This window comes from Camelina sativa, chromosome 13, assembly GCF_000633955.1.
Source record: "Camelina sativa cultivar DH55 chromosome 13, Cs, whole genome shotgun sequence".
Taxonomy (NCBI): Eukaryota; Viridiplantae; Streptophyta; class Magnoliopsida; order Brassicales; family Brassicaceae; genus Camelina; species Camelina sativa.
In genome coordinates, this window is record NC_025697.1 from 22,364,458 (window position 1) to 22,381,045 (window position 16,588).

Consider the following 16,588-nt stretch of genomic DNA (forward strand, 5'->3'; position numbering starts at 1 on the left):
TATAAAGGGGTCATACAAGTTTGTGATTTTGCTTGTCAAGTAAACTTCTGAGACTCTCTTTACCTTCCTTTCTTAGTTCATGCTTGTAACTGCAAAAAAGTATGAGGTTTTTACCATGAGAGAGGTTAAAGCTGGTTCCAACGACTAAATGAACAACTCTTTCTTACTTACCATTGCACAAATGAAAAAAGTGTTTGGTGCCAAATAACAGGCATAACTCTCGTCTCCTTATGAAATCTCAAGAAGTAAGCAGTGACCGCATCAACCGCCCCATACGCCAGAGCATATTTCTTGTCCAGAATAACTTTCATGAAGTAACTGCAAACACACACACACACAACAGAATAAAACCAAGAAGGGGCACACAATATCTATATGTGTAACAGTGTAAGTGTAAGGTTAGCTTGCGTGTTTTACCTTGTTTCGCCACAATATTTTAACTCCACCAAACAAACCAAGGCAGCACTGCAGTTCATTTAAAGGAATCATGAGATTGTTTGTTATTCGTGTGTTTAATAATATGGCAAAAATTTGAGAAACAAGCTATACCTTGAGAAGTTTTCAGAAATAGAACATTTTTGTATCATACTTCCTATGATTCTAGCTTCGTCTTGGGTGCAATTTCCGGACTGGAGTACAAATGATGAAAGTAATTTTAGCAAATAGATGATCATAAGGAAAAAGAAAAAATTGATACGACTGGCAAAAACAAACACACCTTACACAGGGGAAAAAGAATTCTCAAGTAGAAATCCTTGGGCCTGAATAGTGTCTTTTTCAAGGATTGGTAGAGAAGAAAGTGTAGCTTTCTGTGGTTTCTGATATCCTCTCTCACCCGAGGAAGAAGAAAATGCTTAAAGAAGAGTCCAGCTTTGCTACTGGAGGCAAACATGGTTGTAACCTTGTACATGGCATTGATTGACCAACTCTCTGGTTCAGTCAACTTCAATAAACTAATCCAGTTTTCCTCTTTGGCAATAATTTCGGTAAGAATTTTCGGCAATTTCCCTTGTGTGTATATACTCATAAACCTTACAAGCCTGCACAGTTTGGTGGTTATATCAGAGACAAAACACTTCAAAAGCACACTTAGTAGTCTGATAATACATTGACAAGGAAGAAAAGAGAAGTTTACTTTTTAATTTCGTCATAGGCTTCAGACATGGACATGGAAGTAGGAACAGAAGCTGAACCTTCAACACGGAAAAGATAACTATCCATCAAGATATAGTTAAGCCAGCCACTCAAACCATACAAACAATAGAAATAGGTTATCAAGAAACATATTGTAGCATCACCTTTATCTTCAGGAATGGGCATGGAAATAGTTTCTGGAACAGAAGCTGAACCTTCAACATGAAAAATATATACTTAGCCACTTAAAACCATACAAACAATAATTTTGCACACAGAAATAGGTATGCAAGAAACATAACTTTAGAGAGACGTTTATCTTCACGCTTCTTGATACAAGTAATAGCATTAGAGAGACGCTTAGATATTGAAGCTCCATCCTTGGAAAACAATGCATCAAATAAATTGTCTTCTTCCTCAGTACTGGTCATATCCTGCAGCCAGTTCAGAACAGTTGCACGAGTCGAGTTACTTTGCAAACATGCATGGCTTTTCCTAATAAGTAATATCCTCCATCACATAACCACAAATGGTTTCTAAGAAAATTGATGTTTAGATTCTACATAACAGTTAAATATAACCCTCACGATTGAGAAAGAATCTCACTTAGTAATCAAGTTGGGTCTGAAACTCTTGAGATTGCTCATCATCATCATCATCATCAATAAAATCTTCCAACCCATAAACTGCCTCCTTGAAAAAACCGCTCATTGGGATTGTCCTTGATTTTTCTTCATCTTCTACCTCCCTTTGCTGCTCATAGGCTACTTTCAGTATCTTCGACGTTAGCTGCACAAATACATATGGAATTTAGAACCCAAACATCAATTCCAAAATATACGAAAAGGTTGTAATTTCTCTCACCTTATCGGTTTTGCGAACCTTCCTCGAGGATGGAGCAACGACGGGAATAGCTTGATGTTTCCGTTTGATCGCCATTAGATTCAGTCAAACAGGTAGAGAGATACCATAGAAAGAGATCGAGAGCATTTGAAGAAGAAGAAACCCTAAAATGCTTAGACCTAAAATGTTTTACGTGGCTTGAACGGCTACTTTAATTGAGGTCTAAAGCCCAATATGAAGATATGGGTTCTATATTTATGGTCCATTAAACAAGTACAGTAACATCAAATCAAAATCAACTTATTCAAAACGCCGAACGCCAAACGCAAAACGCACTATGCTGCTGCGTCCTCACAAACGCAAAACGGCAAAAGCTTCATCATCCTCCCTCACAAAGCAATTTTGGCTCGCCTTCGAGTTTTGGGCGGCAAAACACAGTCGCCGACCTAAGGGTTTGTTTTGCTCTCTCTCTCTCTCTCTCTCTCTCTCTCTCTCTCTCTCTCTCTCTCTCTCTCTCTCTCATTCACTCAGTCCCAGATTACGGTGTTTTGATTCGATTGAGGAGACTAATTCGATTTTTAGGGTTTTAAAAATGCAAGGAGATTCGTCTCCGGCGACTACGAGCTCTCCGTTGATAAGACCGATAAACAGAAACGTAGTTCACAGAATCTGCTCCGGTCAAGTCATTTTAGACCTCTCCTCTGCTGTCAAGGAGCTTGTGGAGAACAGTCTCGACGCCGGAGCCACCAGTATAGAGATCAACCTCCGAGACTACGGCGAAGACTACTTTCAGGTCATCGACAACGGTTGTGGCATTTCCCCAACCAATTTCAAGGTCTGTTTTCCTTAAAATCTCTGACGATTCGGATCCCTAATTGTGCTGTAATTGACAGTAATGGTGTTTACAGGTTCTTGCACTTAAGCATCATACTTCTAAATTGGAGGATTTCACAGATCTTCTGAGTTTGACTACTTTTGGTTTTAGAGGAGAAGCCTTGAGCTCTCTCTGTGCATTGGGGAATCTCACGGTGGAAACAAGAACAAAGAATGAGCCTGTTGCTACGCTCCTGACGTTTGATCATTCTGGTTTGCTGACTGATGAAAAGAAGACTGCACGCCAAATCGGTACCACTGTCACTGTGAGGAAGTTGTTCTCTAATTTACCTGTACGAAGCAAAGAGTTTAAGCGCAATATACGCAAAGAGTATGGAAAGCTTGTATCTTTATTGAACGTGAGTCTCTTACTGGATACTTTGATATTGGATCACTATGTTTTATTATGCTAGAATTAGCTTTTGACTTTTGCTTAATCTCTGTTTTAGCTATGACCAATGATTCTTCAATGGTTTTCCTCTTGTTTCATTTGTGTAGGCATATGCACTTATTGCGAAAGGAGTGCGGTTTGTCTGCTCTAACACGACTGGGAAAACCCCAAAGTCTGTTGTGCTGAACACACAAGGGAGGGGTTCACTTAAAGACAATATCATAACAGTATTTGGCTTGAGCACCTTTACAAGTCTACAGCCTGTAAATATATCTATATCAGATGATTGTAGAGTTGAAGGGTTTCTTTCCAAGCGCGGACAGGGTACTGGACGCAATTTGGCAGATCGACAGTATTTCTTCATTAATGGTCGGCCTGTAGATATGCCGAAAGTCAGCAAATTGGTGAATGAGTTATACAAAGATACAAGTTCTCGAAAATATCCAGTTGCCATTCTCGATTTTATTGTGCCAGGTGGAGCATGTGATTTGAATGTCACGCCCGATAAAAGAAAGGTGTTCTTCTCTGATGAGACTTCTGTTATCGGTTCTCTGAGGGAAGGTCTGAACGACATATATTCTTCTAGTAATGCGTCTTATACTGTAAATAGGTTCGAGGAGAATTCCGAGCAAGCAGATAGGGCTGGAGTTTCATCTCTTCAGGAGAAATCAAATCTCCTGTCCAAAGGGATTGTTCTGGATGTCAGCTCTAAAACCAGACAGGAGGAAGTTAATGGAAAGGAAGTTTCTTTCTCAAGGGATGCTGAGATTGATAATAGTTCGACTATGGAGAAGTTTAAATTTGACATTAAGGCACAGGGGACTAAGAAAGGGGAAGGTTCTTTATCAGTCCATGGTGAGTCCCCAACTGTAGCTCACCTTAACAAGACAACGAGCAAAGATTTGCCTCACTCTAATGTCACTGAGAAAGTTACTGATGCAAGTAAACACTTAAGCAGTCGCTCTGGCTTTGCCCAGTCAACTTTGAATAGTTTTGTTACTATGGGGAAAAGAAAACATGAGAACATAAGCACCATGCTCTCTGAAGCACCTTTTCTCAGAAACCAAACTTCTAGTTGTCGTGTAGAGAAAAGCAGATTTGAAGTTCGTGCGTTAGCTGCAAGATGTCTGATGGAAGGCGATCACGTTGATGGTATGGTCCTCTCAAAGGAAGATAAGATGCCAAACCAAATGGAGTCTGAATCTGAAAATCGGATTTCTCCTGGAATCGATACTGATAAAGTTGAAAGACATGAAAGAGTAAGTAGGCTTTTGTACTCAAATCTATGTTGCTAAACGTTTACGTTTAATGCGGCTATATCTTTGGTTACTGTGTCTCCTAAAATTAAATGTTATTCAACAACTATTTCATCTACAGAAACATGAAAAATCATTATGTTTTGAAGAACCAACATCAGATAAAACACTCTCCAAGGGGGATATGGAAAGGATTTTGGAGGAAAATCCACGTTGCAGTCAGCCACTGCGATCTGTTGCCACAGTACTGGACTCCCCAGCTCAGTCAACCGGTCCAAAACTGTTTTCCACATTAGAATTTAGTTTTCAAAACCTCAGGACGAGGAGGTTAGAAAGGCTGTCGAGATTACAGTCCACAGGTTATGTATCTAAATGCACGAACACGCCTCAGTCTAAAAAGTAAGATTTCTTTCCTTCATCTTTTGGGCCTCCTGTCTGCAGTTAGAGAAATGGGATGATTTAAAATGTACAAGTTACAGGTGCTTTGCCGCGGCAACATTAGAGTTATCTCAACCGGATGATGATGAGCGAAAAGCAAGGGCTTTAGCTGCAGCCACTTCTGAGCTGGAAAGGCTTTTTCGAAAAGAATATTTCAGGAGAATGCAGGTAGTTATCTTTTTTACTAAGCGATATCTCAGCACCTAAAGATAAATTCTTGATTTTTCGTCCAGCTCGATCCTGGCTTCTGTCGAGAAAGATTTATTTGTTTGTTCTGTGTGATAGGTACTCGGGCAATTCAATCTTGGGTTCATCATTGCGAAATTGGAGCGAGATCTGTTCATCGTGGATCAGGTGAGTCTTCGTATATCTATGCTCCCATTCCAGGCCCTTTTTTCCTTCTCCGATTTGTTTAGTTTTTTGTTGAATTGTGGACAGTGGAAGTTTCCATCATTTCAGAGTTTCTTCCTTAATCTAAATTTTGAATCATTGGAGTAGACTAGTGATTGACTTTTATGGCCAGCATGCAGCTGATGAGAAATTCAACTTCGAACATTTAGCAAGGTCAACTGTCCTGAACCAGCAACCCTTACTCCAGTGAGTTGCTTTGTGACATTAATCTAGATTCTTGATTCCATTCAACCGCTTTCACATTCTCACAGTGGCGTTTCTTAGGTCCCATGTTACTTAAAGAGTACTTACACCAGTAGTAGTAGCATATCATATCTCTTCCACTACTTTATCTCTGTTACCTATATTTTTCGTTTTTTCCCAAAAATCAGGCCTTTGAACTTGGAGCTCTCTCCAGAGGAAGAAGTTACAGTTTTAATGCACATGGATATCATCAGGTGGAGGATCACTATTATATACTTAGTAACATTTTCTTGTTCCTGACATCAGTTGAGATATTTAATATTCTTCAACACATTCTAGGGAAAATGGCTTTCTTCTAGAGGAGAATCCGAGTGCTCCTCCCGGAAAACACTTTAGACTAAGGGCCGTTCCTTATAGCAAGAATATCACCTTTGGAGTGGAAGGTTGTTGTTTCCTTACTTCTGTTACATCAAATGTTTTTTTGCATACGTTCTTATTTGATTTATTGTTTCGGGCAGATCTTAAAGACCTAATTTCAACTCTGGGAGATAACCACGGGGAATATTCGGTTGTCAGTAGCTACAAAACGAACAAAACTGATTCGATTTGTCCATCACGAGTCCGTGCAATGCTAGCATCCCGAGCATGCAGATCGTCTGTGATGATCGGAGATCCACTTAGAAAAAATGAAATGCAGAAGGTAACCAATACGTACACTAAGATAAACAACTGTGTCATGGTGATGGAGTCATAAAATCATCTCTACTAAACTCAACTCGAATAGTCGAACCTTCAGCATTCTTCTGCTCGTGTTAAGTTAAATGTCTCAGTTCATCTTCTGTCAAAAAAACTTGTTTTTTTTTTTTCTCTCTGACAAGAACTTCAAATCTAATGCTTTTGTCATTCACTCATTTGTATATTGTCAGATAGTAGAACACTTAGCAGATCTGGAATCTCCTTGGAACTGCCCACACGGACGACCAACTATGCGGCATCTTGTCGACTTGACAACTTTACTCAAATTACCTGATGACGGCAATGATGATGATGTTGCAGCTATGTCACTGACATGAAACTCAATAGTCTTAACGTATTTAGATGCGAGCATCCTTAAAAGTAACATTTTGGAGGAGGACCACTCAGGTTATTAAACTACAAAATCTGTAAATGTTAAATGTTGCCCTAGTCTTTTATTATGATCTTCTTGGTCACAACAGGTTAATCAACTATCTTTGAGACGTGGAAATTTTGGGGGTTTTCTTGAGGGGTTAGTTTGATAATTTTGAAAGTTTCCATGGTATAATGTAAAAACGAAATATCCGAAAGACATGTACAGTATGTGAATTAACACGACTCACCTTAGTTTATAACCTAATCTTTAACTTACCTAACACATTACAAAAAAAACTTGAATTAACAATTTTGATTATAATTTTGGCTAAAGAGAGTATGAGTCAGAAGAGAACAGTCCACTCACAAACCCTAAATTGAAACCGTTCCATCTTAACCGTTGAACCTGTAAGCAATACACAGTCTTCCAACACGTGTCACCGTTGAGATTCTTTGAGACCCACCGTAGCTACGATACGCTAGCATGTAGAGGAAAAGCACTTCGAGCACTATAACACAATCTATGCGGAGCAACTAAAAAAGAGGAGTCTTTATCTCTCGATCAAGCCAAGTCTAAAAATATCTTTGCGTCACCGTTTGTGTTTTCTCTCTTTAGGGTTCTTCTTCTTCTACAGCCTTTCCAGTAAACATGAGGTAATTAATAAGAAAATCCTATTTTATCACTCTTATCTTATCGGGATCTTCACCCAACTCCTCTTCCATCGTGCTTCTCAGATTCATTCGTGTGTTGTTGCTTTGTTTCACTTCAATTTTTCATTTTTACTCATGGGTTTGTCTTGGACACTTGGTTTCTTTCTAGTATCGGTTGATTTAGGGTTACGCTTTCATTGGGTTCCTTACGATTCAGAAAAAAAAAAATTAGGGTTTTTAATTGGGGTCTAGGGTTTATTGTGTTGGGATCCCCAAGTTCTCTTTACATTGTCGCTATCAATTGTATATAAGTATATTTGTATCAATCTCTTCTTGTTTTAGTTTAAAGCTTAAAGCAGTTGAATTTAAGGTTTAGGGTTTAAGTTTGTGTTATCAATGTTTGTATTAAAGATTGACTGGTCTTAATGATGTTTCAGTTTTCAGTGTAGAATCAATAGACGGTTTCGTGTCTTGGATTTGTATATATAGTTGGTGTTTCTCTTTTGTTATGTTGGCTATATGCTTTTAGACCTAAAAGGTGATTGTTTTTCATGTATTTTACAGTCGTCATCCTGAAGTTAAGTGGGCTGAGACTACCGACAAGATTTTCCTCACTGTAGTATTAGCAGATACTAAGGACACGAAGGTCAATCTAGCCCCAGAAGGTGTCTTTGATTTCTCTGCTAAAGTTGGTCCAGAAAACCATCTTTATGAGCTTAAACTCGAACTTCACGATAAAGTCAATGTTGAGGTGAGATTCGTAGACCAACTTGGTGTCATTCTTTCATTAGTTACCTGTTTAGTTCTAAATCTTTCATCTTTTTTTCTCTATACAGGAAAGCAAGATCAACGTTGGAGAAAGAAGCATATTCTGCATAATAGAGAAAGCAGAGCCGGAAAGGTGGAACAAACTACTCCGTGTCGGAAAGCCGCCACACTATGTCAAAGTGGATTGGGACAAATGGGTAGATGAGGATGAAGAAGGCAGCGCTGGTTAGCATTCTTCTTAAAGCTTATAGTTGTATATCTATTCTTATGTATACTCTCTGCACGTCATTTGAAATTTAGGATGTGTTAACTTTTGTGTTCTTTTGTTTTGTTTTAGGTGCTGGAGATATGGATATGAGTGGAATGGGAGGAATGGGTGGAATGGGTGGAATGGAAGGAATGGATTTCTCGGTTTGTTTCTAACTTGTGATCATTGTTTATCTTCTGCTTCATATTTTACTTTGCTATGAGAAATGACTTCATGATCAATCCTTGCTTCTTGCAGAAATTTGGGGGAATGGGCGGACTTGAAGGGCTCGGTGGAATGGGTGGACTCGGTGGTATGGCTGGACTTGAAGGACTTGGCGGCATGGGTGGCATGGGTGGTATGGGAGGAATGGGAGGCATGGGTGGTATGGATGGAGTGGAAGAGTTTGAAGACAGCGATGATGAAGGTAAGAGTTTTGAAGATCATTCTAGTTTATGTTTGGTCACAGCTTCTTAATGAAACGAAAGCATTTTCCATGAGTTGATTGATTGACTTTGTTATTCAAGCATCTCATATATTCCATTTTAGATGTTAAGTAGTCTTAGGAAACATTTTGCATACTTTGTTCCTCAACAAAATGCAGAAGTCAAGTACTGAAACATGTTTTCTGTAATTGCAGAAGAAACAGCGAAATCAGGAGACAAGAAAGATGATGCTGTTAAGGTGGAAGCTCCTGCGACAGAGAAGGCACCAGCAGAAGAACAAACAACATCTGTTAAATCAGACAAGTGAAGACACTGTTCTAGAGATGAAACCATATGGTGGTATTTAGTAGCTTTTCAGGTTCCATGAAACCCTCTGAATCCCTCCCTTCTTTATAAGAATGTTGTTTACTCTGTTTTCCTTTCTATGGATTTGTCATCGGTTTAAGTTTCTGCATATTGTCGTGGTTTTATGGTTTCCAAAACATTCCTGGACTTGCATTTTTTTGGTTTTGACATAAGAGTTTGTTTAGGCAGCCTTCTATGTGTAACTGCCGAATACAATCTAGTAATCTATCCATCTTTTTCATAACTTGAGCACTGAACATAAGCACTGATTGGTACTGAGCTTCAGCTTTAACCAGAATATGAAACAAATATGATCATACGATTATTACAAACCTCAAATAGAGATGATAAAAGACCAACAATAATAATCGAATGAAAAGTCTTGATCTTGGTCAAGTGTAGAGAGGTAAAGCAGTCCAAGCACCAGAGACATGACCATTCTCACAAACATAAGCTCTGACAACAGGTTCACCATCATCATGAAACCCAAACACTCTTCTCAAACAAAACGATGAATGCAGATCCCAAGTCTCGTCGCACAAGCAGAACGCGCATTTCAAACCGGAGATCTTACTCCGGTTACCGTCGTTGATGGTTCTCCAGACACGAGAGCGTTTGAAATCTTTGAAAACGCCTCTGAACAACATGTAGTTTCGTTTCTCTTCGACGTGAATACAACCAGGCCAATTGCAAATGTAGAGACAATCGCCGCGGAATCTACTGGCGAGAAGCTTGTTCCCTTGTTCACGGCTAAGGTTCCAAGCTCCTGAAGCTAAATGAGATCCTAGAGATCTACAAATCTTCCTTCGTTTCCTTACCGGAAGATCTCGTCCAGGTCTGATCTCACTCGTTTCGATTTCTTCTTCTTCTTGATCTTCCGGAGGAGCGGAGAGCGTATCGGTGTAGAGATCGTCGTAGAGAGACCAAAACGAAGTCGTTTCTAAACCAGATCCGACTGGTTTCGAAACTTCTCCGTCGTCGCAAGCTTGATCCGTCGGTGTAAGTTTACGATCGAGGCTTTGATCGGGACCTAGCTCACGTTCTAAACCGAAATCGGAGTTTTCGAGGAGAATCCCGGCGTGGAAGAGACCAGGACAGCAGACGGCGAGTTTGTAGAGAGAAGCCCAACCACCAGGAGGAGGAGGAGCTAGGAGGGATGAAGACGATGCGGCGGAAGAAGAAGAAGAAGGAGGAAGGAGATCGGAGATGACGGTGGGGATGGCGGAGTAGCACTGTGTTTTCCAGCAAACGTTTCTTACAATAGATGAGAATTTGGTGCAGACGCATGCAAGACGAGCCCAGTTTCTTGGATCTTCTTGGAGCTTGAAGAAGATTTTGAAAACTAAGTCTTCTGGTACCAAAGAGAATACAGAATCAGCCATGGCTCTCTCTCTCTCTCTCTCTCTCTCTCTCTCAACCTCTGATTTTTTAATTAATGGCGGCTACACTTTCTTTCTTATCCAAATCTTCTTCTCTTCACTTGTTTTTTTTGTAGATACAGTTACGGATCCGGTACGAGCAAACCGGGAATTGTATTAGTTATCACACATTCATGATTCCATCCACAACACTCACACGCAGACACAGACACAGACACAAACACAAATAATGCGGAACAGCTCCCCCCGAATAAGAAAGACATCGTACGGATTATTTAGGAAGGGTCTTTTCTATTTTCATTGATAATAATAATGAATTGATTTGTTTTCAAAAGTTATATTAACATGTTCATATGTTTCTGAATACGACGAGGCGAATTATCAAAATTTAAGAATGTCAATTGTATTTGAGATTTTTGAATTTTATTTTGCACTCACCAGTAAATTTCCAATAGTACGTACTGAGCACTAAAGCTTTAGCTTAGGTCATAAACTACCGATGATGAACAATTTTAAATTGCTTTGTCATTCCTATGTGCAAACAACACAAGGCAATAAGAACGATATATATTAAGAGAAGCATCCACAACACAGTTGCAAGTTGCAAGTTTATCATTAAAAGAAAAAGAGAGTTAAAATCCCATGAGAGGTAGTACCCCAGAATAACAATTGTTTTCAGCTTATCATTACTTGTTTTTTTAGTCACACCTACAAGACAAAAGACATTCCATCTTTAGGAGAATCTTCCAACAAACCCAGCTTCTTTTACCTGATTATGAGATACTACTTCTTTACCTGTAAAACAACAGTTGAAGAGAGATTCAGACAAGGAACGAGAATATTCCAAACAAGTGTAAAACAGTGTATGTGCATTACCGAGATGGGCTCCTGCTTCTGCTCTTGCTCCTACCACGCATAGGGCTCTTCGCTGGGCTCAGCTGCTTGCTAGGGCTCTTACTAGCTTCCTTCTGAACCTGCACACACAAGTTTCAAGATGGTGAGGATGTAACTATATATAGCTAGACATAGATCTTCTCTTTTGTATACTATGGGTCAAAAACCGGTAAATATTGTGCTGATAGTACAGCGGGAAAAATTTGATATAAATAGATGACTTACAGATGGTAGAGGAGATCTTGACCTTGAACGAGATCTGCAAAAGTCCGAGAAACAAATCCAGTTTAATAATCCAATATGTAATCCGTGTTTAATAGCTATCTGTTTCACCAAGACCCTTGATGCCTCATTCCATGTCAGACATCAAAGTGTCACAAGAAAGCCACACACAAAAAGACAACTTCAGACAACTTCTAGCAGATCATAAAACCAACACACATAAAACAGAGGGCACAGAGATGGATCAAAGCAAAAATCTATTTCTATCAAACCCTGGGTCCAGAACAGCATCGGTTCCATGAGAATCCAGATCGCTTGTCCAATAGCAGGTAATGAAAATATCTTTCCTAGCTTGATGGATCCATTTTGATGACACTATTATCAATGCGATCCAATGTCTCCACTGTTACCGATCTAGCAGCAATGGATATTATCAGAAAACGAGGAGGAAAGAATGTTTTCAATTCCAAAACTTTGCCCATCTAAGAAAGAGCATATATACCTCTGAGACGAATGTGTACAACCAACCAAGATATCCATGATCCAGAATTCCGGATACTATTTCCCATATTTTAGTTGATTGTATGTATATCCATATCTAGGAAACAAAACCATTCTCAACAATAAAAGACCAGACTTTCACAACGAAATAAATACCCTCAACTATAAGCAACCATCATTCTCAATCAACAACTATGAAGTCATCCCAATGACATCCTTTAATGAGATGTCAACAAACTTTAAAGGAATCGCTACATAAAGCAAGCCTATGCTACGTTGGATATTAAGCATCAACATTAAAGAAGAAACGAAGCATACCCTTGCGGAGACAGTGAGTTTGACTTAGAGCGGGAGCGAGAGCGAGAGCGAGAGCGAGGAGATCTTGATGTAGATTTTGCAGGCGATCTATGCGAAGATTTAGCCTTTGGACTTCTGCTCCTACTTCTGCTGCGGCTACGACTACGGCTGTGACTCCGCCCACGGCTGCGGCTACGGCTGCGACTCTTAGAATAGGATCTCCCACGGCTGGGGCTCCTCGAATCCCTCCTTGAGTCATATTCTCTAACCTATTATGATATAGGGAACTGTGTTAAGTGCAATAGAAAATGAATGCAGCTATCAGACTCCTTGTCTATTAACATACCCGCACATATCCATGAGAAAACGCATTCCGAAACTCTGTATCGTCAAGCTTTTTTATCTGTACAAAATGAAGAATATACTCATGAGTAACCAATGACGAACAAGTTCTCACCAACACAAATAATCAAAGGATAGAAAGGAGAAGAACATCTCACCGCATACTTCATGTCCTCGTAGCTGGTATAATCTACGATTCCAGTTGTACCTGTAAACAAATAGTCAAAAAAGATTAAAGCATCCCACAGACTAGTTAAAACGGGATTTAAAAGCTGAAAATACAAACAGCTTTAGACACATCTCTATTCTCGGGTAAGATATGAGGACTTACCTCTACCATCACGGAAAACTTGAGAGAAACAGACTTCTCCTCCTTTACGCATGTGATCCTACAAAGAAGTAATTATGTCAAGATTCATTCAGGAATCTTCAAAATCATAAGAACTACAACGAGGAACTGTTCCACAATTGAATAGTCACCTTAAGGTCTTGCCAGGAAGCAGATGAAGGCAAACCTGACACTACAACTGCATATTGAAGATAATAAAATTTTAGAGGTTACTCTTAAAACTCTAACTATACAGTAATCCAAAACATATCATAAGTACCGCGGTACTAGGATCTCCTAGATGGGCCACGCCCACGACCACCATCAAAACCATCACGACCGCCACGACCACCACCACCACTGTAACTACCACGAGCATCATGGGATGAACGCCTCCCACCATGAGCTAGCTCCACCTGCAAATGGCCAATGCGCATCAATTATATTTGGCTACCAGTCAACAAAATACAAAGTATTGAGTTAAAGTTTCAGGGATCTGATGATTGACAAACCCGTAAACGATGCCCATCAAAGTCATAACCATCACGGCCATAAATTGCATCGTCAGCATCCCGAGCATCCTCAAACTAAAAGCACAAATATCATAAAATTAAATTAAATGGTTGACAGAAATTGCATAACAACAACACATGCAGTTGCATAAAAAAAGCTGACCTCGACGAAAGCATAGCCTGGAGGCCTCGGGGGAATCTTCAAATCGATTTGAACAACAGGACCATACTGTAAAAGAGGAAGAACAATTCTTAAAGAAAACTCGTTTCAAACAAATCACAAGCCAACAACATAAAATCTAAGATGCATTCAGTATCTTTAACATATTGAACCTTGTGATTTGTGAACACATAAACTTGAGAAACACACAAAAATACATGATCCAATAATTCAAGAAAACTCAATAAACCGCAAACAAAATCGTTCAAGATAAACACAATTACAAATACCAATCGAAGAAAGGAGTAAATGTTTACCTTGATGAACAAATCTTCAACTTCTCTTTCGCGGATATCGCCGGGAAGGTTCCCAACGTAAATAGTTCTACTCGAACGGCTGCTCATTTTTTTTCCTAAACACAAAAATCAAAATTGAGATTCCAAACATCAATTGATCGAAACGAATAAGCGATCATACACCCAAGAAAAAGAACTCGTTGGATAACGAAATCGATCACCAGAGTGAAACATATAACAGAGAAGAAAAAACCCTAAAAATTGACGAGACTCGATTGATCGTCTATAGTTCAATTAAATTCCAGTAACGAAATCGATCACCAGAGTGAAACATTAGATGGAAGAAGAAGGAGAAGAAGAGAGGCGAAAAGTCTCACCTGAATCAAATTGAGAGATCTGGGTTTTCGAATTTGCCGAGCGAGAACGAGAGAGCGAGAGCGAGAGAAATAGAGAGATTTAATTTAATAATAGCAGAGAGAGACTAGAGACCATCACGTGCCTCACGTGACCTTTTTTATCTTAAGTAACGTTTAGACTTTAAAAGACCGTCCGTATTCAGTTAACCCGTTTGGTAACAACTAGATTTTACCGCGGGACAATTTTAAAAAAAAAAATAATATTTTAATTCTTTTGTTTTTGATATTTAGTTTGTTTTGTTTAATTAAATGATAATTTTGTTTGGATTGTCAATTATTAGAATAATAATAGGGGAAATAAATACATAAATATGTAATTTATAAGTTATTATCGGATTAAGTCACAATTTTATTAATGATTTAATTATTTTATAAAATTTTAGTTAAATTACCCTGATTTAATATTTCTAATATTCTTTCTTTTTTTGTCAACCAAACATTAATCTAGAAAATAACTCCAAGGTTGGTTGCCCAAACCGGAGGATAAGAGTTTACAAAAGAAATTTCCGAAGATAAAGATCTCGAGAAACGAGCAAGACAATCAGTCCGAACATTAGACGTCCTTGGAATTTTCGAAAGCATGAAAGAAGGAAAGGAAGGGCGGAGCAAGCAAAAATCATCCAACATGTTGGAAAAAGCGGGCCACTCATCGGGAGGCTGTACCATCGCCACTAATTCTGCACAATCCATCTCAAAACATTAACAATCGACATCCATCCCAAGCTCTGAGAAGGAAGAGATAAGAGGGCCCTATGGAGAATGTGGTCAGAAATCCATAATAGAGTCTGACCACATGGATTCCATTGCCCAAATCAAGGCCTAAAGCTCCGAATGTAGGGGAGAAGGGCTACGTCGTTGACTTCGTGCTCCCATTAACACCGTGATATCCTCCCTGTCACAAAACAACCAACCCAACTACAAAAGGGTCTGAAACCTTCCAAGAACCATCAACCTGACACCGGGGAGAAGAATCCCAAATCTCCACAGGCAAAGGATCTAGTGCAACCGAATAGAAGGACTTGGCCTCTTCCTATAACACTTTGTCATTAGCCGCCTGATTAATAACATCAATTGGTTCCGCCTCAATTCCTTGAAAAACTTTTTTATTTCTATCCTTCCAAATTGACCATAAGAGCCACTGTAAATGTAGACATATATCCGGGACATCCGTCTGGGATAGTGCCCGCCAAAAGAGAAAATCCAGGTTCGAATATATTGAACCATAGGGAAACCCCCCAGGGATTGAGGCAATCGGGGACAAATCCCAGATCCGACGTGAATGGGAACACTCAAAAAGAGCATGATTTATAGTCTCCACCTCCGAGTCACATCGTTTACATAGAGTATCACACCGGACACCCCGATAAGCCAACCGCTCCATTACAGGGAGGGAGCCGGAAGCAATCTGCCAGAAGAAATGTTGAACCTTCGGAGGAACCTCAAGTTTCCAAGCGTGTGCCCTAAGTGTCGTGCACGACGGTCCATATTCAACCTCCTTGATTAATTCCCGGGCAAACTGATAACCCGATTTAACCGTAAATTTCTCTAATTTAGTATAGTGCCAAATCAATTTATCGGGTTTATAAACTTTACTAACCTCCATAGATTGAATAATTTGGACATCCATCGGGTCCAAAAACTCTTCAAGGATTGGCATATGCCAATCCTTAGTAGTTGGATTAATCAAATGATTAACCATTAAACTGTGAAGAAACAATCTTCCTCGACCATTCGCTGGTCGTGGTGGATTATCCGGAATCCAGGGATCCCGCCAGACCGAAACCTGACAACTTGAACATATCGCCCAACGTGATCCGTGTACCACCAAACCTTTAGTAGAAAAAATACTCCTCCAAGCAAAAGAGGGGGAGTATGGCTTTTTGGCCTGTAAAGGATGTTGCTTCCGAAAATAACGTCCTCGCATTACCCGAGCCATCACAGAATTCGGATAATGAATTAACCGCCAAAACTGCTTTGCCAACATTGCGTCGTTGAATTGTTCCAAAGACCGGAAACCCAAACCACCATCACATTTATCCGTGCACAACTTATCCCATGCTAACCAAGGCATGCCTCGTGCCTTATCATTCGACTTCCACCAAAAGTTTGAGATAGCACTCGTTAATTTAGACGTCAGCTCCTGCG

General features: G+C 39.6%; 3 protein-coding genes, 1 long non-coding RNA gene and 2 pseudogenes across 6 annotated transcripts; 2 read left to right on the top strand and 4 right to left on the bottom strand.

Annotated features, from left to right (window-relative positions):
- LOC104737519 lies at nucleotides 164–2,082 on the bottom strand (annotated as a pseudogene).
- On the bottom strand, nucleotides 551–1,194 carry LOC104737520. The gene is made up of 3 exons (XR_002034851.1): nucleotides 1,136–1,194; nucleotides 719–1,040; nucleotides 551–629 (listed from the first exon to the last, which is right to left on the bottom strand). It is a non-coding gene; the product is annotated as an uncharacterized LOC104737520 (long non-coding RNA).
- Nucleotides 2,340–6,793, top strand: LOC104737521 (DNA mismatch repair protein PMS1-like). 3 transcript variants are annotated; one of them, XM_010457725.2, is made up of 12 exons: nucleotides 2,343–2,429; nucleotides 2,560–2,812; nucleotides 2,886–3,209; nucleotides 3,349–4,500; nucleotides 4,619–4,896; nucleotides 4,977–5,103; nucleotides 5,221–5,289; nucleotides 5,459–5,532; nucleotides 5,718–5,783; nucleotides 5,869–5,972; nucleotides 6,048–6,229; nucleotides 6,456–6,793. In XM_010457725.2, the coding sequence occupies exons 2-12, from the start codon at nucleotides 2,570–2,572 to the stop codon at nucleotides 6,600–6,602; spliced, it is 2,766 nt and encodes a 921-aa protein (XP_010456027.1). In that variant the 5' UTR covers nucleotides 2,343–2,429; nucleotides 2,560–2,569; the 3' UTR covers nucleotides 6,603–6,793. The 3 variants fall into 3 exon arrangements, 2 of the variants coding, with proteins under 2 accessions (XP_019089869.1, XP_010456027.1); XR_759744.2 differs by lacking the exons at nucleotides 6,048–6,229; nucleotides 6,456–6,793 and having other exon boundaries at nucleotides 2,340–2,812; nucleotides 5,466–5,532; nucleotides 5,869–5,929; XM_019234324.1 differs by lacking the exons at nucleotides 5,459–5,532; nucleotides 5,718–5,783; nucleotides 5,869–5,972; nucleotides 6,048–6,229; nucleotides 6,456–6,793 and adding an exon at nucleotides 5,374–5,440 and having other exon boundaries at nucleotides 2,340–2,812.
- LOC104737522 (uncharacterized protein Os08g0359500) lies at nucleotides 7,165–9,340 on the top strand. The gene is made up of 6 exons (XM_010457726.2): nucleotides 7,165–7,293; nucleotides 7,855–8,041; nucleotides 8,127–8,283; nucleotides 8,396–8,469; nucleotides 8,564–8,732; nucleotides 8,946–9,340. Exons 1-6 carry the CDS (start codon nucleotides 7,289–7,291, stop codon nucleotides 9,056–9,058), a joined length of 705 nt encoding a protein of 234 aa, XP_010456028.1. The 5' UTR covers nucleotides 7,165–7,288; the 3' UTR covers nucleotides 9,059–9,340.
- LOC104737523 (phytochrome A-associated F-box protein-like) lies at nucleotides 9,363–10,739 on the bottom strand. The gene has a single exon (XM_010457727.2). It carries the CDS (start codon nucleotides 10,476–10,478, stop codon nucleotides 9,489–9,491), a length of 990 nt encoding a protein of 329 aa, XP_010456029.1. The 5' UTR covers nucleotides 10,479–10,739; the 3' UTR covers nucleotides 9,363–9,488.
- Nucleotides 11,025–14,514, bottom strand: LOC104737524 (annotated as a pseudogene).

Excerpts from the sequence above, each read along its gene's own strand:
- LOC104737521 (XM_010457725.2), top strand. The coding sequence starts at position 2,570 with ATGCAAGGAGATTCGTCTCCGGCGACTACGAGCTCTCCGTTGATAAGA. Across the intron at positions 5,973-6,047 it reads TATCACCTTTGGAGTGGAAG|ATCTTAAAGACCTAATTTCA; the intron begins GTTGTTGTTTCC and ends TGTTTCGGGCAG. Across the intron at positions 6,230-6,455 it reads GAAAAAATGAAATGCAGAAG|ATAGTAGAACACTTAGCAGA; the intron begins GTAACCAATACG and ends GTATATTGTCAG.
- LOC104737522 (XM_010457726.2), top strand. Across the intron at positions 8,042-8,126 it reads ACGATAAAGTCAATGTTGAG|GAAAGCAAGATCAACGTTGG; the intron begins GTGAGATTCGTA and ends TTCTCTATACAG. Across the intron at positions 8,284-8,395 it reads GGATGAAGAAGGCAGCGCTG|GTGCTGGAGATATGGATATG; the intron begins GTTAGCATTCTT and ends GTTTTGTTTTAG.
- LOC104737523 (XM_010457727.2), bottom strand. The coding sequence starts at position 10,478 with ATGGCTGATTCTGTATTCTCTTTGGTACCAGAAGACTTAGTTTTCAAA.